Genomic DNA, 19965 nt, shown 5'->3' with positions numbered 1-19965 from the left:
TGTTCCAAATTGTAGTAGAGAAGCTGATAGGCAGAAACCCCTAGAATGTAAGCTCCTTGTAGACAGAGATTTCTGTAATTTCATCAATGTGCCTTGAGCACCTAGAATAGTTCTCGGCACATGAATACCCAATACCCAATATGTTGAATAAATAAAGATGCCTAGGCCACAGCCAGCTCCAATGTAAGAACTCTAAGAGGGCTGCCAATACTAGTTACTAAATATTGTAAAAGAGCTCCTATTAACTGACTATCAGAATAGATAGGGCCATATATAGAAGGCATTTATTGGGTGTCTCCAAAGACAGAGAAATTGAAATAGAATTTTGGAATATTATGGTATTAATAGTTTTTTTTTCCTTAGCTCACTATTAGCACTTTTTTTCTTACTTCTTTTCTTGTAGGCAATTCATTTTCTAGACTAAGGCCCCTGGACATTTAATTTCAATGGAAGCATCCAGTGAGAATCTAGGAATAATTTATGAGTTTATAGCAGTGTCTACACAATCTAAAAAATTAATCAAAAGACTACATGGATTAATTGAACTAGGCATTTGTTCTCATATTGACCAATTACTTATTTCTCCCCTTTTCAAACTGTTTTAACAGTGGGTGGTTATATATCAGACAAAGGCAAACTCAGGCTTAAAATAGCCTTCCATCAAATATCATTCATATGTCAACAAATACTCATTGAATAAATTGTTATGCTTTCAACAAATATTCAGTCACCAAGTACCCATGTATTTGGCCCCTTGCTCTTACAATGTCCCAGGGCTCAGTGTTGACCCTCTTCTCTTCTTCCAAAGGAGTATACTCTTTTGAAGGTATCATCTGGCCTCATGGATTAAAATACCATCTATAAAACAATGACTTCCAAATTTAAATATAAAGCCCAAACGTCATTCCAGACCTATACAGCCAAACTTCTATAAACATTTCACTTGAATATATAATAGAATTGTAAACTACGATGCCCCATATTGACCATCTCCTAATCCCCACCCAAAGCATGTTCTTCCATAGCCTTCTCCACATCACTTAGTGGAAATCCCAACCTTTCAATTGCTGTCTCCCAATCTTCAGTAATCCATTATCTTTTTGTAAATTTTTTTACTTTATTATGTTATGCTAATCACCATACATACATCATTAGTTTTTGATGTAGTGTTCCATGATTCATTGTTTGCGTGTAACACCCAATCCATTATCTTTTCTCTTCTATCGCCTATCCAACCCACAGCAAACCCTACTGACCTATTTTGACATACGTACAGACTCTGACCATGTTTTGCCACCTCCACAGCTCCTACCTGATTCAAGCCACCATTTCTTTTCTAGATTATCACAAAGTCTTCCTAAATTGTCACCTTGCATCTTCCCTTGCTTTCTTTTATCCATTCTCTATGCATCAGTCACAGTAAACCTTTTAAAGTATGTCAAATCATGTTATTCCAAAGGCATCCAGTATAAGTCAGAATAAAAGTCAAAGTCCTTATAATATGGTCTACAAAGTCCTACTGAATTAGGCTCCATGTGACCTATTTGACCTCATTTCTTTTTTTTTTTAATTGAAGTAGCGTTGACAATGTTATTTTATTATTAAAAGATAATAATGATCTAATATGGAGAATGGGTGGGATTCGGGCAAGCTGGAATTTGGAACACTGGATAAAATTTTATTGCTGCAATATAGTAAGAAATGAAAATGGACTAAACTAAGGCTCAGGGGAAGGCACTGGAAGACACAACTAGGCTGTGCTAACTCCATGCTAAATCACTGCCGCATTCAGCTCTGAGAACTTGAAAGGACAAGCAAGCTCACAAACTGTGACCTGCAGTAACACCTGGCATCTGTATTGCATAGCATTTAGGAACAGCTGCTGCTAAGCATGGACAAATTCAATTTGTGTAAACATTTTGTATAAAACACCATCCACTTCAAAGAACTGACTGCAGGCACATAGAAAAGTATGATGTTTTACACACAATATGGTTGTATTCAGTATGTTCACTCATTCGTTCACAAATATTTATTGAGTAGGAACGGGTGCCCGATACCCTGTAGGGATGGTGGATACATCAGTGAACAACGAACAGAAAGCCCTGCCCTCATGGAGATTATATCCCAGTAGAAGAGATCAAAATAAAGAGATGTCTACAGTAGTGTGTCAGACGGTGACAACTCTTATGGAGGGAAACTACGCTGACAAACTTTTGAGCAAGACTCGGAGAGGAGAGATCCAGGCAGGCGGCTATTTGGATATTTGAGCCGAGAGAAAATTCTCCGCCTACCATAATGTTTTCACTCAAAATATGTAACTGGTTTTCAGCTATCTTTTGTTTTAATCATGAAAGGTATATTTCTCTCTGGCAAGCAGTGACCTGATTCCCTCTCAGGATCCCCCAGCTTCTCCGAGCAGCTTAGAGACAGATAAGGCTCAGGGGTGTGAACCAGGTCCTTCCCCAAAAGCGGCTGGGTCCTCTCCTGGACATGACATACGTAAGCATCTCTCAGGCTGGCCGGCATGTCCACAACCCCATGTCTAGCCAGCATCAGCTATGCCTTTATTTGGATGTTATTCCTTTTTAAAATAAAAACAGTTGCATTTTTTTCCTTTATGAATATAATGCATACAAATAATTTTAGGGGAGACAGTAAAAAGTGTACAATTAAAATAAAAATCACTTGTTTTCGATCCAGAGATAAGCACTGTTTCTATCTGAGGTTTTGATAGTCCAGATAACCCTTAATTGGGGAAGGGTGGGGCATACCCATTTAAATAAAGCAGATGCCTTCCTTTTTTGGGGTTGAACAGGATTCCAATGCATGCATGTAACACTCAGTTGCCTCTTGGATGCCATTCTCTTCCAGAGGCTACATGCTGCTTTTTCAGGAATGATCCTCTATAGACCAGGCAGAGGTTGGAATATTCTATTACTGAATACTCTCTGCCTGTACATTCGTGCCCATGTAGATACATTTTTTTCTGGAACACACAATGACATAATTTGATTGGGGAAGACCTTGACCTGAGCAACTATAAATGGGAAATTTATAACTTCTTTCTTTCTTTCTTTCTTTTTTTTCAGGAGGCCGAGGGGCAGAGGGAGAAGGAGGGAGAGAATCTTAAGTAGGCTTCTCACCCAGTGCGGAGGCCGGGGAGGATGGGAGGTTGATCTTAGGACCCTGAGATCATGACCTGAGCTGAAATCAAGAGTCAGACACTTAACCGACAGAGCCACCCTGGCGCCCCTGTAATTTATTTCTTTGAAGAAAGGAATCTTCTGGGGATACTAACATAAATTCAAAATACAAGTAATAAGACAACTATACTGACTGCACCATTGAGAAAACTGCTTAATGTCTCTGAGCCTCAGATTCATTTGTCCTTGGGTTCAAGGTCCTGTTCATCAGGACATTGATAATATCCACCTTTTTATATGTCAGTTTGTTAGTAAGAAGGATGGCATAAGTGAAAATACCTTGTGACTGCAAAATGCCATGCAAATGCAAGGTGTTATTAATTATTAAGACAGTCCTTTAGTGTCTTAAACCTCCTGTCTTAAACTCAACTCTCAAAGCTTGCATCTTCAAACTACAGGAACACAAATGGACCAAAAACTGTAGCATTAAACTACAGTGCCCCCTAGCCCATGTAGGAGGTCAGGACAACTGATGAGCTTCATAAATAAGCTCTACCACAGATGGTTCTTTTGCCTGAGGGAAGGGCCATTAATTGTACTTTTGGCTGATTTCCATCTGTCCAAAAGGAAAAACACTTACGTGTTTTCTTCAGTATTTTCCTGTAACGTCTTTTTATTTCTAATTTTTAAAAAGGAGTAAAAAAGTATTCTTTACTATTTAAATTTTCGTTCTCCAAGTTGCTTTCAATGAAGAGTATTTCTAGAAAAAAATTAAAAAAAAAAATCACTAGATTTATCCAAAGACTCATTGTGATGTTCCTGATTTATATATGATTACCCATTCACATTCACCAAATTCTTTATAATCCATTGTAAGAGACGATATTGGTCATAGTGGTTTTTTTTCACAGAGAGGAAATAGGGGGTTTAGCTTTTTTTCAAGATTGCACAGCACGCTGCTATTCAGCCCACTAGTTCCAATATGTATTAAATCTACCAATAGAGACAGGATTGTGCAAGGAAAAACCACTGATTATTTTAATATCACAATGTAGAAATATTTGTTACCATGGCTTATAAAAACCTGTACTGAAAATAGATCAACTGCTTCCTTGCATAGGCTATAGTTCTTTTGTTATCTTCAGTTCTTAATTTTATAGATTTTTGTGGAAATTTTTAAGTTTCAATAGTCCAGTGGTTAAGTTGGATCCCAAAGTGATGAGTCCCTAGGAAACAACTTATTTTATGGGTTTATTTTCCATGCTGAGCATTTAAGTATCAATCAGCACTGCTTCCAGGGATTTCTTTCTAACATCCTTTTCTATGTAAGATAAGGACTGCAATTCATTAGACTATTGGAGGAGCCAGAGACTTTGCTAAGCTTTGCTTTTCTTGATTGTTCATCTCGAATTTAATGCGAGTTTGTGTGCGCTTGTGCGTGGGTGTGTCTATATCATACTAGTGACCAGACTTGAATTATGACACAGTCTTGGTTATCTTTCAGGCTAAATTGTCTCTCCTCTTTAGGGGTCAAAGATCATTTCAGGCTCAGAGTCCTTTCTACTACCTACTATAGGAAGCAGCAAATGTGATCTTGTGAAACTGAGGGGTGACTTTTATCACGTTACTTTTCTTCACATTTCTCTATCAACCTAGCTCAGAAAATACTTGAGAAATAAAAAGAACTCTTTACCAACTACTAGGTTTCTGTGATCTGATCATTTCTTAAGTGAAAACCTCTATTGCCCTAGCAATGGTCCCTTGAATGTTTTCTTTCTCTTAGGCATAAACATCACAAACAACAAACCCTCAAGCCCACAGCAAAGAGAATGCAGACACAGGGCACCATTCCTTTTCCCACTGCTTTTTTAACTTGGGGTGGTAGGCTAAATTTTGGCGAAGATGATGACATTCACGGGAGGGGCGGGATAAAAGTGTATCTATAATTACACGTTAATGGCAGAACTCGCCTTAACCACTTCCCCTCCCGCACCGTGGTGAATTTCCCCTGTGTGCGCCCATGTGGATCCGGAGACCCCTCTCTCTTTAAGAGAGCCTCCCGCGCCCCTCACTCCGCCCCCTCCCAGGTCTCTGGGCTCGTCAAAGCTTTCCAAGAGCCATGGTTGGTCCAGGCAGGCAATCGGAGCACCTCATGGAGCCGCTGCTAACCGGGGGTGGGGTGGGGTGGGGTGGGGGGTCTGTTTGTAGTACTCTCAGTCCTGATGTCACAGGCGCGGCAAGGACATCGCAAGGAGGAGTCGGATTACAGTAAGGATGGGCAGTGCAGCAGGCAGCCGGAGCGCACGCTCCAGCCGCCGGGGACCGTAGCCCGGGAAAGGCAGCCTGCAAGGCGCTCATCCCGCGGAGGACGCCGGCTCGGCGCTCGCTGCTCTCCACGCCGGGGACATTTCCACCGAATGTAGCATGAAACGGCTCTGCTCTGCGTGTCAGCCTTGGGTGCGAGCTGATGCCGAAGACGCCGCGGTGGGGTTCCAGCTGTCTGATTAATGAGAAACATAATGTATTTTGGTGAGTGTTAGCTCTGATGATGTAATTCTGGGGGTGTCCAGCTCTTCGTCAGGGCAGTCCAGCCCTTTAAAAAAAAGCTTTGAGCCTCGAGAATATATTACATTAAACCTACCTCCAGTTGGCAAGTGGAGGACCAAGCTGGTGCAGCCGTCAGAGCTTCCTTTGTGCTACAATTGGGGCTGTTTATTAGTCGTGGATGAGTTTAAGTTGGAGAAGAAAGGAAACTGGTGGGGGTGGATAAACTTTGCCTTGATTTGTCTGCGTGAAGTTGGCTTTTTTAGCTAGGTGAGGAAGGAGAAATGGTGCGGCGTGGGAAGTCATGGGCTAACTCAATGGAACGTAAAACTAAGTTCCTGTACTATTGATGCTGTGAGAGCTTAGTCGGTATCAATGTTCCATTAGGCATTTTGGTTTTTCCCTAATTCTGAGCCAAAAAGGGAAAACATTCTTTGATGTGCTGTGGTTGAGCAGCTGAGGACGCTCCTCCATTCCATCCCATTTTCCTTCTAGCTACAACAGCCTAGCACAAAATGCATATTATCTTAAACCTTTAGAGGTCTCGAAGCTGTTAAATATTTGTGCAGTTTAGTTGTGTGCCACGCTGGAAAGCTCCCTTAAGATTTTCAGCTGAGCTCCCTGCATTTCCAGAAAACATGCTGAGGCTTAGATGTGGGCTATCACTGGAGCACTCTAAGCGGGCCGGGAGCTGTATGTTCGCACTGTAACGCAGCAACTTACTGCTGGGAGAGAAGGCACAACCCCTTCACTAAATGAGAAGAAGCCAAGGATTGGGACTGAATAACCTCCCCTCCTCCCTGAAGTTATGCTTTCCTTCTGTAAGTTCCACCCCGCGTCATCATCCGAGGGCATCTATCTGATATTAAAAGGTTTGTGAGAACAGCTGGAGAGGGGCCAGGGAAGATTCCAAGATGCAAATGCTCTGGGTGATTTCTTGGTTTGCTTTAAATCTGAGATCGAGAGTGATTTTTCAGATTAAAGAGGTGCTTAGGTAAACTTGTGCTGGGGGAGTATTAGTTTCTTGGGCATTTATCTATGTGTACGGTTTGCTTTGTTTTGTTTTCTTGAGACTTTGAAACATTTGTGAAAGTATGGAAGGAACACAAGTTGGGAAAGCTGAATGCCTTTAGTTGTCTTGACAGCAGTTTTGATTTCCCTATAATGTGTGTCAGCTTAGAAAAGAAGTCTTAAAAATAATTAAAATTGATTTGGAAGAAACAATCCTCATTTCATAGCCAAATTTAAGCCGAATCCAGAGTTAAACAGCACCTCTTTCCAGGGGTAGTGATGGAGGTGGTAAGCTTGTTTATTGGCAGGTGATAAAACACCAAGTGTTTCTCGTGAATATATTTTTGGTAAATGGGAAATCTTGTAAAAGAATATATCTTTTGGACAAAATAAAATTTCGGCATCTGTAATGATATTGAGGGATAAGAAGTAGGAAGTATAATTTTAGCTTAAGTTTGTAGCCTCTTGCAACAATTCCTTATGTGGTTGTGGTGAGGAAGGAGGGTTGGCCAGAGTAGTGGCATAGTCTAAAAGTAATGGTCAGTGGCCATCCGTGCTGTCCTGGATTATCATGTGGCTGTTGGAGAAACGTTCACTGGGCTAGCTCATGTTAACTGTAGGCTAGTCCAGCTGTCTTGTAAAGCAGGGTGATTCACAGGGCAATTAGTTTCACTGTGTAATGCAAGTTTTTAATAGTACGAATTGAAATGTGATGTCCTACTTCGGATGAAACTATACTCTTTTAAAGGCAAAGCTAAAGTTACCCTCTGTGTCATGAACAGGGTTCAGTCTTACCATAATTCCAGCATGAGATACGTTTTTCTATTCCTGGAGGAAATCGTGGGTATTCAGGAATGCCGTTTATTTCAGGTTATGCTATGCAGCCCCTCGCTCAAGCTGTTAGACATTCAGAACTCTGAGAGCCCACCTGTCTCTAATGAAATGCATGGTATAAGAGGTAGGGCAAGAAGAATGGAGCAAAACAACCCAGGCATTTTCAAGATTTATTAGCATCCTAATGTTTGCAAATCTCTAAGACTACGTGTGTGTATGTGTGTGCGTGTGTGTGTGTGTATTTGTGTGTTTGCTGGTATTTCCAAAATTGTAGCTATTTCAGGTAATTTTTGAAAACAACACTTGCACTTTATAGTTTAGTTGCCCATTACTTCCTTCTTCATTTTCGAACTGAGTCTGGGAGAACATGGACAAAGAGAAAGTGGGGCTGCATTCCTGGGCTCTTCTGGTGATTCATGGGCATGGAGTTGAGGCGGCAGAAGACTTTTATTTGCATCTCCAGCAGGGAGTGATGAGGAGCATGGTGATGCTGTAGCACCAGGTAAACTGATACATAAGCAGGATATTTATTTCCCTTGTAAATAATCTAATTTGTCAGCGTTGCTCAATACCCCCCTTCGAATATAACTGAAGAATCATTGCCTGGACAGGCAGGCTCAGCCTACCTGCTTTTCTGTGTGTCTCTTTCGCCTTAGGGACTGGACAACTGGACCCCATCCTTGCTCAGTTGGAGTCAGTTCCGTGTGTGTGCAAGTAATATTTCCAGTTTTCTTTTTTTTTCTTTTTTTCTTTTTTTTTTTTTTTAAAGATTTTATTTATTTTTTTGACAGAGAGAGACATAGCGAGAGCAGGAACACAAGCAGGGGGAGTGGGAGAGGGAGAAGCAGGCTTCAGCCGAGCAGGGAGCCCGATGTGGGACTCGATCCCAGGACCCTGGGATCATGACCTGAGCCGAAGGCAGACGCTTAACGACTGAGCCACCCAGGCGCCCAATATTTCCAGTTTTCAAGAATAGCTCACATTTTGAGTGTGCTGTCTCAGACTTACAAGACTAATGGACCCTTTTAATGACTTAAGCCTCACTCTTATCTCCTATTGAAATTTTAGTGCAGTGTTTTCAATAATTGTTCATTTGCTCTTACTGTACAGTGATTTAAGAGTTTGCTGTTCAGTCACCGTGGATACTTTTGTTACTTATGCTATCGATCTTGCATTCATTACTTGGAGTTAAAAATAAGGTTCACAGAAGAGAAAGAAGCAAGGAAAATCCCCGTCAGCAACCTGATTGGGATTTACAGTAAAAGCAAGGAAAAAGAATAAATACGTATGAAATTCCCTCCCCACCCCCATAAATATTTTACATAGTTAAAAATTACATGTGCCAAGGATGAATAGCCATTAATAATTTATCCAGAAATAAAAGCAAGGCAGCTGGGAGGCTTCTCCTCAGATTAAGGAAGAGAGGCTGTGGGTGGTTGTCAGTACAACAGACCTGAGCTGCTGGGTTACAGTTTGGTTAAGAGGAGTACGCTGGTATGAAGGGCATGTTCTTTGCTTGAGTGCATCCCGGCTATTTGTCAGAGCCTGGCAGAAGGTTGTAACCATGTACTGTCTCCAGCTCTATGCGCCGTATGTCTGAATCATCTCCCACTTTCCATCTGGCCCACCACATTTCTCCACTGCTGGAGTGGTGAGTTGTTGCCAGTGGTCATATCAACCTCACAAATTGTCCACGGTTGGCCAGGGAGGTGCCATGTCTCAATCCTTTGCCATCCAGAGAGAAAACGGGAGGCCGATTGCACTGAGGAAATTCTGTGGGGCTGAAATTAAAGATGTTTTCAGGCCTGAGTCCACCAGCTGGAGACTCTGGGGAGCTTACAGCCAATCAGAGGCTGGGGCTTGCTCCATGAGCATAACCTGGAAAAAGGAAATAAACAAATGAGCAGAACTGAGAGACAAATATTAGAGCCTACTCTCAATGCTACTATTAACAGTGTATTAAATAAACCCCGAGAAAGGGGCGAACACAATCTAGAAAGTGTGAAAGGGCCATTCAAGTTCAGCTTAGTGTTCCTTATGGATCAGCTGTGTTCCTTAAAATGCCTGAGAAAAATAGAAAAAATACTTAGCAGGGTGCCAGTCCCAACGAGAAATACATAATTGAGGAAACTTGTGATACAACAGCTAGAAAAAATCTGGTAGGAAAATTCTAGCCCAGAAACCTATTCCCCAGCCTATAATAGATACGTTTGTACATTGTCATAAGAAGGACTTTTGTTTTTCCCCTGGGATGTTGAGAACATTCTCACGTCAGCATTTACCCTTTTGCTTATGGCTGAACCATCAAGTTTCACCTCTAAAGCAGTCTGTTAGGAAAACAGGTAAGCGGCAAGGTTCCAGGGAAGGAAATGAGTGGAAAACAGCGGGCGGCAGAGAAAAACCTTCCTCTTTTTTTGTGTTTTCAGTGGAAACATTTAACTCGTCCTAATTAGTTTGTACTGAGTGATCTGTTATGGGGAATTAGGTCCACTAGAGTCTCTCTAAATGCTCTGGAGGTGTTTCTATCTTCCTGAGGCTGACAGGAGGAGAAAATAACTCGGGAAGGCACTTGTTCGTGCAGATTCTCCTTTTAAAGCTTGAAGTCATTACCATTATGTTTTATTACAAATGAATCTAAATGACATGCAGTAAATTACTACATAACAGGGATGGAGAATGTGACAGGTGAATCCTGTCAGAAGGGATCACATGCGGGAACAGCAATCGAAGAGAACTTGGGAAACCATGAAGATTTTTCTCAAGGCAAGCTCTCTTTTAAATTCATGTGAAGCTCTTATTTTAAGGAAACGAATTCCAGATTTAATCAATATGCCAGTAGCGTGGAATCCTTATTACACTCTTAAATTTTGAGCAAAAAAAAATATTTTTAAGGACCTTATTAGTTGCTGTAATTATATGGAAATGAGATGGTTTTATTTAAGGGATACGTTCCAAAATTCATGAGATAATGACGATTTGCAAAGTTACCATTTTGTGGGTGGCATAATTGTTCCAAAAAACAAATGAAAAATTTAAATTAGTGGTTTCTGACTTCCATTCCCGAAGACTTGGTCACAGCTGCTTTTGTCTGAAACCTTCCCTGATAAGGCCAGATGTGTTGTTGGGGTGTGTGTGTGTGTGTGTGTGTGTGCGCTTCATACTAGATCATCAAATAGTGCCTTTTTATGTAACTATCTGAATTTCATTCCTCATTCACATCTTTTATGTATTCCTAAGTCTTTTCACATCATTTAAAAGGTAAATCATTAAGTATTGGTTTAACAAGATGGATATTAAACTATTTTTTTTAGCACTGTTGCTTCAAGTTTAACAACCATTATATACATTAGAGGTTTTAAAGATCAAGTCCTAAGGATAATTTTCAAGCGTCTTTCTGCTTAAGAAAGTGATGCTTGTACAAGCGGAAACCTATCTCTACTTTGACCTTGAGAAAGAGATGTTTCCATTTGTATTACACTATGAAAAGCATGTCAAAAAACAACAAAGGTCATAGCTGCTGCCCTCCCTCTCTGACTCTCTTTAAAGAAGCCATTACATATCATTTCCCACAAAGATTAGTTTTGCAACAGAATTTCACACATGATTGGTGGCATTAAGAGAAAATACAGCCTAAGAGGTGGCTAGAAATACCAAAGCTTAAAGTGGTTGAGATCATGCTTGGACCAAATTGCTAGGGTTGAAAATAGGAAGACGCTTTGCTCTGTCACAGCGTTAAAATCATTATGAAGCCCCTGGAAGTCGGGCTTCATTGCATGTGAGCTTCAGGTTTACACAGCTTTTATTTATTTATTTTTTATCTTTTAAATATTATTTATTTATTTATTTATTTATTTATTTATTTATTTATTTATTTATTAGAGGGTGAGCAGGAGAGAAACAGCATGAGAGAGGAGAGGGTCAGAGGGGGAAGCAGGCTCCCCGCTGAGCCGGGAGCCCGATCTGGGACTCGATCCCAGGACCCTGGGATCATGACCTGAGCTGAAGGCAGTCACTTAACCAACTGAGCCACCCAGGTGCCCTACACAGCTTTTAAAATGTAAGGTATTCCCAAGAAACCCTCTTGACTCCAAAACCTGAAGTACACGTGAACCTCCACTGAGCACTGGATGGGATGCACTGAACCCCTTCTCCTTATCAATCTTTTCCATCTTCTCTTTTTCCCTACCCTTGCAGTATCCCATTTCCTTAAGTAAGGAGGAAAGAGAGAAGTCACCTGGCCAAGGTCAGGAGGGAGACCTCAGTGGCAGGATTGGTGCTCTGAGCAAATGCTGTCTGCCCCAAAGCATCATTGTACCTGGTGGGAGATGAGAGCTGTGGGGTGGGGATGCGGTGCGTGGGCTGAGAGTTCTTTTACAGAATGAATGCTGTTGAACCTGTATCCTCAGCACCCCGGTTAGCTCAGTGCCAGGTGCATAGGCACTTCCAAATAGGTGTTAATGGTGCACCACTGAATGGGTTGGAGAATTAGGGAGGACGGCTGTCCACTTCCTCAGCAGAGCCTTTAAGGCTGATGTCCCCAGTGAAAACTGGTATATGTGTGTTGACAAGAGAAATGCTCCTCTTTGTTCCTGTGAAAACATTTGAGCTGCCTTTTTTTTTTAATCTTTAAAGGTAAGGACTAGTCCTTAGAAATTAGATCTTAAAATACATGTGAGGAATTCTACAGTCTTTTTTCTGTTTCCATTTACGTCTTTCTTCATAGGACTCTGCAGTGTAAAGAGGAACAGATCTATAGAATATTAAGACCAATGTACAAAAATGTCTGAAAGACACCTAAAATCAGCATATAAGGCAGTAGAATTGCACTTTTTATCCATTCACTTGATCACAGCTTCAGCTCTCCGCTTTACTTGGCTTCAGTGAGTTTGCCCCAGATGTTGACTGCTCTTGCCACGAGGCTGGGGGAGGTACGAAAGCCCGCTCTGTGCAGGTAGCCACAAATGCCCAGGAAGGCCACCAGTTTTGAAGACTGTCGTTCCTGAAAGCTGAAGAAAATGGAGATAATTTTGACTACTACCATTTGCAAGACTTTTGTGAAGTTGCTCTTCACACTTACCTTTTTCATATTCATGCGTTTTGCTGATGAAGGAAAGTGCTTCTGGCAGATTGCTCTGAGGATAGAAACGCCATAATGAATGTAAACGCACTTTGATAAACACGGTCCCTTATACTTGTATGGCAACTGGTATTTTTCGAAATGCATCACCATTATGCTTTTTTTAATCCTTCAAATGACCCATTGCAGGAGGTAGATAAAATACAATTATTTCTATTTTGAGATGAGGAATTTGAGCGTCCGATGACTGAAACAACATTCTTAAGGTCACACAGCTAGTAAACCTTAAGTTCTCTTTACACTTGAAAGAAAAGTACAGGGGGATATATATATATATATATATTTGGAAGATTATTTGTAACAATAATGCTAGAAAAAGTATTCCAGCTGATAGCTAAAGAAATGAATACAGATGATTGGGAAATAAGATATGTTTGTGTTTTGACTGGGTGGAATCAATTAATAACAGAGGTCTGAACATAATTCTTACTTTTATTTATTCGGCCTTGTTTTTTATGTCAAATAATTAATAATAAAAAAACCACAAGTAGAATATTAGATTAGAATACTAATTGGCCTCAGGCAGGACCCGGCTTTCTCCACTGCCTCTGGTTTTCCAAGGCAGTGTTAGATATCAAGGCTTGTATTAATTATAGGCTATCTATTCCTGCTGTGTCACTATTTAACTCAAAGCTTATAAAAAGAAAAAAAATCCAGGTCATTTGTGCTACAAATTCTTCGATATTTACAATGACACCCATCTCCAGTATTTGTTCAAGATGGAGTCGGCCTTGTCTTTATTCCGTGACTGATAAAAGAAGGAAAAATGGCCTACGTTAGAATTTATCTGTTCCACTTACTGGCTCTATATCGTTAGGCAAGTCACCTCACATTTTTGATATCCAGATTTGTGTAAAAGGAGAATAATGATAATAGGTTTCCCACAGTTCTATTTTGAGGACTAAAATATCAAGGCATATGAAAGTGCCAAGACCCAGGAAGTACATGGTAAGCTGCCAGTAAAATTTGATTCTTCCTTACTTTTTCCCTCTATATCCAGCCTAATATACAAATGTATAAAAATTAAAAAAAATCAGAAAACAGGAACCATGCTAACTGATTCACAAAAGACTTAATGCAGATAATTTGTTAGATGGGTGGTAGAATTGCTGAGAAGCCACATGGGGGCTGACTGAGGCAACCCAGAGATTAGCAATAGCAAGAAACTGGTAGTTGTAAGATGGAAAGACTAGACGTGGGCCTGAAGGCCAGGGCCCAAGGAATCATGGCAGACCTAAGACATTAAAGGATGGAAGGATTCAGCTTTTGGCATGGAGAGAAACAGAGAAATCCCCACCCTGGCTTCTCCCTTTTGCCCACGCTCCAATGCACTGCCTTTGCCTCTCATTGGTAGAATGGAGCCAGAGGCCAACTGACAAGGCAGCCTGGGCAGGGCATCCTGCAGGTGTCAGCACCTGGGTGGTCCAGGGGACCATCAGGAAATAGACCTCAGGGCAAACTGGCTGAGGACCTAGAGGGAGATCTTCCACCTGATATGAGTAGTGCTTTAAATGAGACAGTGTCTCTGCAAAAACATCTCAGTTATCAGCAAGAGGTTTGCTTGGGGGAAGATACAAGTTAAAGGGAAAGGACTATCATTGAAGAGCTTTCAGCAGCCCCTCGCCAATCTTCTGGGTTCACGTACCTACTTTGTCACTTTCTGGTACTGTGACGTTGGATAAATTGGTGAATCCGTCTCTGTGTCAACTTTTTCATTTGTACAGGGGGTTAAAGAGTCTGTTTCAATGAGTTGCTGAATGCAAGCTTCACAATATGCAAAGCACCATGTGAATGGGCCTTATTATGAGGATGTAAAAAACCCAGTGAATTAGAAAGAGAAGAGGGAGCTTGAAAAAAAATAACAACTTGGAAATATATGTTCAGTTATGCAATTTAGCATTCCAGCAGGGATTTCTGAGTGTACTGAGAAAGGAAACATTTGGGTACATCCTCACATAGCCCCTTGCATGATGGGATCAGATGTACCTGCAAGGCCATATCGAATCTGTTCTTTGTGATTTTAACAAAGGGAAATTGCAAGAGCAAAGGCAGGGGAGAGAAAGTGAGCTGGGCAGGAAACCCTCTGTAAAGATTCTGTGCCCCATATTCCTTCCTGTCCAAGACTCTAACGGGAATAGACACGTTGAAAGCTGAGGGAGTTTATTAATAGTTGCTTGGGAAGGGAAGGGAGATTTGATATCGATTTTACCTATCCTTCCATGTGTTGCTGGACTTTTAAAGACTGATTTCTTTGGCTGACTGGCCCTGCTATTAAGAAAAAAAAAATTAAGGCAAAACATTCTGCTCTTCCTGTATGGAGTTATTAGCATCTCTCTCAAAGCCTTCTTGTAAAGCCCTGCGACAGTTCATAACTTCTGGTGCCCTTGTTTAGAAGCAATGCCCCAGTAACTGCTCGGGAGAATTGCCCTTGCAGGGCACGATGTGGAAGGCACATGATTACCACCAGGTGTTTCAACAAGCTGCTCGGAGGGATGGTGGGATATACCTTCGAGGGCTATGGGGATCCTTAAGGGACATATCCTAAGGTTATCAGCTAAAAGGTGCTTTAGAGGGCAGCTTATTTAAAAACAAAAGGGGGGGGGCTTTTTTTTCCTTAAAAAATAGTTTAAGATCTTAAACACTAACCTTCTGGTTTACTTCTTTTTTAGCACAGCGGCTTGGTTTTCCCTAACTTTAAAATGCATAGTAAGTTAATAAGAAAGTTATAGTGAAAAGCCCAAGGCATGGACTTTATGGACCTCTTGGTTCCCTGAGAGTATTTCCCAACTCCTGTTTGTGGAGAGCAGGCCTGGTGCTGACAGGTGAGGCGGCACCACTGACAGAGAAGGGGGCTTAACAGCCTGAGTGCCCGCTTTGCACCAGGTGCTGGCATGAGTTAACTCACTGCACCTCACCCGCATCCTTAAAAGCAGATCAGTGGATCTAAATCCCGGCTGCACAAAAGAATCCCCGGGGGAACTCTGAATAGATGCTATGGTCAAGGCCCCACTGCAATCCAGTGAAATCTCCTTTTCTGGGGGTGGAGGCCAGGCATCTGCATTTTCTTTTCAAATGCCTCCCTTGATTCTGAAGGACAGCCAGAATTGAAAACCTCAGAGATAGGTAATTTTAACCACTTTACAGAGTTCATCCTGCACCCTAGGAGTTCCCAACTTGCCCCAGGTCACCCAGGCAGCCCGGTCAGGAATCCAGCAGAAGAAGTCCCCCTGAACCCAAAGTCTGTGTTCTTTCTCCCTCAATACACTGACTCCCCTTAGGGATATCAGCCCATGGCATAAAGCAGAAAGTCCTGGCCTGATGACAACCTTCTTGTGCTGCCCCCTTGCTTCTGGAGCAGAAGTCCCAAAGAGATGAGCCCCCTCCTTTCTATTTGGGGTTCTTTATAGAGCTGGCACCCAAACGAGGTTCATGCTATGCCATTTGATTCAGAATCACAGTGGTATGGTTCTAGAAAAGATTTTGGAACCATACTTCTCAAAATTTAATGTTCATACAGATCACCTGAGGATCATAGTAAACTGCAGCTCTTGATTTAGTAGGTGTGGGTGCGGCCTGGGAGTCCTCCTACCTAATAAGTCCCCAGGTGCTCTTGGTGCTGCTAGTCCCGTGGACCACACTCTAAATACTAAGGCATTAGAGACCATTTATCTAAGCTACAGCTTTCTGCAGATACAGGGATTCAGGTCTAAGACTCTAACCTAAACCTCCCTATTTCCATCAGGTGACCAAGCATCCTACTTTGCCTGGGTCCCAGGATGTGGGCTTTCAGTGCTAACACTGAGAAAGTCTCAAGCCGACAGTGGTGAATCGGTCACCCTGGTTCCAATAGATCAAAGCTTGAATTCTAGGTTCAACATTCAAGACAGTTCTCCATGGAGAACTTGGGCAAGTAACTTGATCCCTTCGAGCCTCAGTTTCCCTGTCTGGGAAGCAGGAATGATAAATGATACTGCCTAGAATAAATGTAGGTATTAAATTAGGTGGTGCATATAAAGCACTAGTTCATTCTCACTACATGCTGACTGTGCCTCTTGCCCCAAATTCATGGACGTGAGCCAGCACCCCCCTTCATTACTGAAAAGAAGAAATACCCCAAAGGTCAAGTGTTAGTACTCACGGATCGTCTGTGTTACACCATCTCTGTGCAGAGAGGGCAACTTGTAAATCCTCTCCTGCCCTGAGATATGATGGCAAGGCATTCGTGGTTCAGTGTCTAGTTTGCCTACCCTAAATAGCAATAGGAATGCTTTTTGTTTGCTGTTTAGGGAAAGAAAGGCCTGGCTAAGCCTTGGCCACATTGGGACATTCTGCACTGGCCCCTGGTGTTCCTGTCGACCTTGTTTATCCATTAGTGTTTCTCTGAGCTCTATAACAACTTATGAGGGCAGCTGCAGCTAATGACTGTGCCTTCCATCTCCTGACCTGTCATTGTGTTAACAATCGATATCCTTAAAACAACACACGCACGCGCACGAGTGCACACACACACGCACACAAACAGATAAGGCAGCACCTACACCGCAGCTTCTACTAAAAATGCCCACGGAGAGGAAAAAACAAAAAGACTTTTAACTCATACGCTTCTTAGCACAGAGCCCGGCACAGAGACACTGGATTCATAAGAGTTGAGTGCAATGCCAAACTGTGGACATCACTCTTTCATGAAAGTGAATTTCTAATAGAGACCTGAGGTTCCACTTCCTGTGTTCAGTTGGCTGGTGTTGAGTGACTGAGGCTGGCTTTGCCAGTCCTTACCTAGGAAGGCCAATTCACTCACCTCCTGTCAAATGCCATCAGCTTATCAGAGCATTTAGTCTGCCAAATATGTGACTCTTAGGGGTGAAGCAAGGTGCACTTGGGTTTTTCTATTATGACTAGTAAGTAGGACTGCTACAGGCAGCAAATTATTCCGCGGTAGGGGTTACTGGGCCCGAACTACTGCCAACTAGCATTTTAGACAAGAAAACAAATGAACAACAAAGCAGAAGCTATTCTTGCTTTCCTCGAGCATGATGTGCAATTGCAGGAAGGGCCCAGCACAATCTTACTTTCCCTTATATCCATTTTAAAGGCAAAATTGGGAGATTTTGTCTCTGGTCCCATCCCTGCCTACTGTAGCCAGAGCCTAATGCCATTCTAAAAGGGCATTAAACGTACAGAATCAAAGTCTGTGTTTCATAGACAAGGCCAAGTGGTTAGTAAATGCATGTATCTGGCTAGGACCAACACTCAAACTAAAAATTAAGCCCCATATCTTTATCTAGTGGTGTGAATTTGGGTGAATTGTCCTGGGCCTCAGCTGCCAAATCAGCAAACTGAATGATGACAAGTCACCCTACCTCACCAGGCAGCACTGTACCTACTAAAAATAGTTCAGGTTTTTTAAATGCTTAGTCCCTGCCATCACTGTTCTAAGTATATCCCCTCAACTCTTCCTCATAACATCCCTGTGATGGAGGAATGATCAGTATGCCGATTTCACAGAGGAGGAAATGGAGTTACTGAGAGGTTTAGTAATGAGAGTACAGGAAGTGGCTGAGCTGAGACCTACCTAAGATGCCTGGCTCCCCAAACAGGCTCCTCCTCCGCCATCCTGTTCCCTGTGACCTTGAGTAAATCTCAGCCTCTGAAAACCAGAGCCCAGGAGCATATTCTCAGTACTCAGATCGAGCAGCAGGTTTTTGAAGCAGGCAAACCAACTACCAAGCAAGCCAACATAAAAGCAAAACTCCTCTTAGTTTGCCTGCCAACAGCCACCTGGTGGTGGGGCTGAGGCCCAGATCAAGGGACGGTTCCAGTTCCCTTCCGGAAAGACTGTCCGAGGGCAGGAGACAGGAAATCTTGTTCATAGAACACGTTGCACCAATCCCAGTAATGCTTCCAAATCCTGTCCTCACAGGGACTGACTGGCTTCTGTGAGCCAGGAGCTGGGCTATGGGCTTCCCCTGTGTGTGTGTATACCCCTCACAGGGACCTCGCTTTCCTTTCGCACTGACTTCTTCCTGGGCACATCTTGCAATGTGCCATACATGAGGTGATCTTTTCTTATCGGATAATCATCTGAACTTGTTTTAGGTCCATGCAGCACCAGGGAAGTGAAAGGGACAATGAACTCTCTATATACACTTAAGAGAAGATTTGCTATTTTTTTTTTGAAAAAGTAAGACATGCACAATTTTTAAAATCAAATATCATAAAAGGGTAAATAGTGAAAATGAAATCTTCTTTCACTCTCGTGCACTTTCTTGTTTTTGAGAGACTACATTCTATGGAAGGCAGGAAAAGGAGGGTAGGAGAAATAGTTGAAGATGGTCAAGAGGTGCAAACTTCTAGTTATAAGATAAGTAAGTCCTGGGGATGTAATGTGCAGCATGGTGACCATAGTTAATACTGTATTGTATATTTGAGAGTTGCTAAGAGTGTAGATCTTGGAAGTTCTCATCAAAAGAAAAGAATATTGAAACCCTGTGGGGTGATGTTAACTTATTGTGGTCATTTCTCAATATATACATATATTAGATTATTATGTTGCATACCTTAAACTTATATAATGTTATATATCAATAAAGCTGGAAAAAAATAAATTCAATGGAAGGGTATATGTATATACCCACCCTCTTGTTTTTACATGGAATGGAAACATGCCATGAACCCTGTTTTGCATATTGCTTTATTTAGCACAGTTGATGTTTCTCGTTCTCTTTATTTTATAGCTACATAGTATTCTAATGCAGGAACATATCGTGATTTATTTTACTGGCCCTTTTATAAGGGAAATAACTTCTTTCCATTCTTTTACTGACAAAAGCAATGAATATCGTTGTGCATACATAATTCTTTGTGTGCATGAACACACATAACTATAGGGTAAATTCTTAAAAGTGGAATTTATGGGGCAAGGCTTATTAATTTCTCATGGGTATTGCCAAAGTGCCCCATGGAAATTTTTTCCTGATTGATTTCTACATATATTCCTATCATTAAAGAGTAGAAAACTCCTTTCAAAGTGGTAAACTGTTTATGTGAACATTGCCTTGCAGACTTCTCAAATGTGGGTTCTCAGACTGAAACAAAATGACATGGCTTTCTGCTTTTTTTGTCCGTGCTCCTCCCTCCCCAATCTATTTCTCCATTTCACTTCCATTGTGCTAATTCCATATGGATACTAGTTTCAATTTCCAAAAAAGGAATGGTGCCATAAAAGGAAAGATGCCCTATGCTCTAAGAATGAGGATGTATACAACAGGGGGTTTGCACACTGTAAAGAAAATT

General features: G+C 41.7%; 1 protein-coding gene across 3 annotated transcripts in view; it reads left to right on the top strand.

Annotated features, from left to right (window-relative positions):
* ZNF385D (zinc finger protein 385D) overlaps positions 1–19965 on the top strand; it is a 933228-nt gene that overhangs the window by 611491 nt on the left and 301772 nt on the right. The window contains exon 1 of one of the 3 annotated variants that reach the window (XM_045903876.3): positions 5329–5675. The exons of the other annotated variants lie outside the window; for them this stretch is intronic. Coding sequence (XP_045759832.1) covers positions 5654–5675 — 22 coding nt within the window. The 5' untranslated portion in view covers positions 5329–5653. Of the gene's footprint in view, positions 1–5328; positions 5676–19965 lie in introns of those variants that run through there. 3 annotated transcript variants of the gene reach the window in all.

This window comes from Mirounga angustirostris, unplaced genomic scaffold, assembly GCF_029215605.1.
Source record: "Mirounga angustirostris isolate CCGP_5_RB_7025 unplaced genomic scaffold, mMirAng1.0.hap1 SCAF_1, whole genome shotgun sequence".
NCBI classification, from domain to species: Eukaryota; Metazoa; Chordata; class Mammalia; order Carnivora; family Phocidae; genus Mirounga; species Mirounga angustirostris.
The sequence above is the reverse complement of the archived record's forward strand: the minus strand, read 5'-3'. Positions and strand labels throughout refer to the sequence as shown.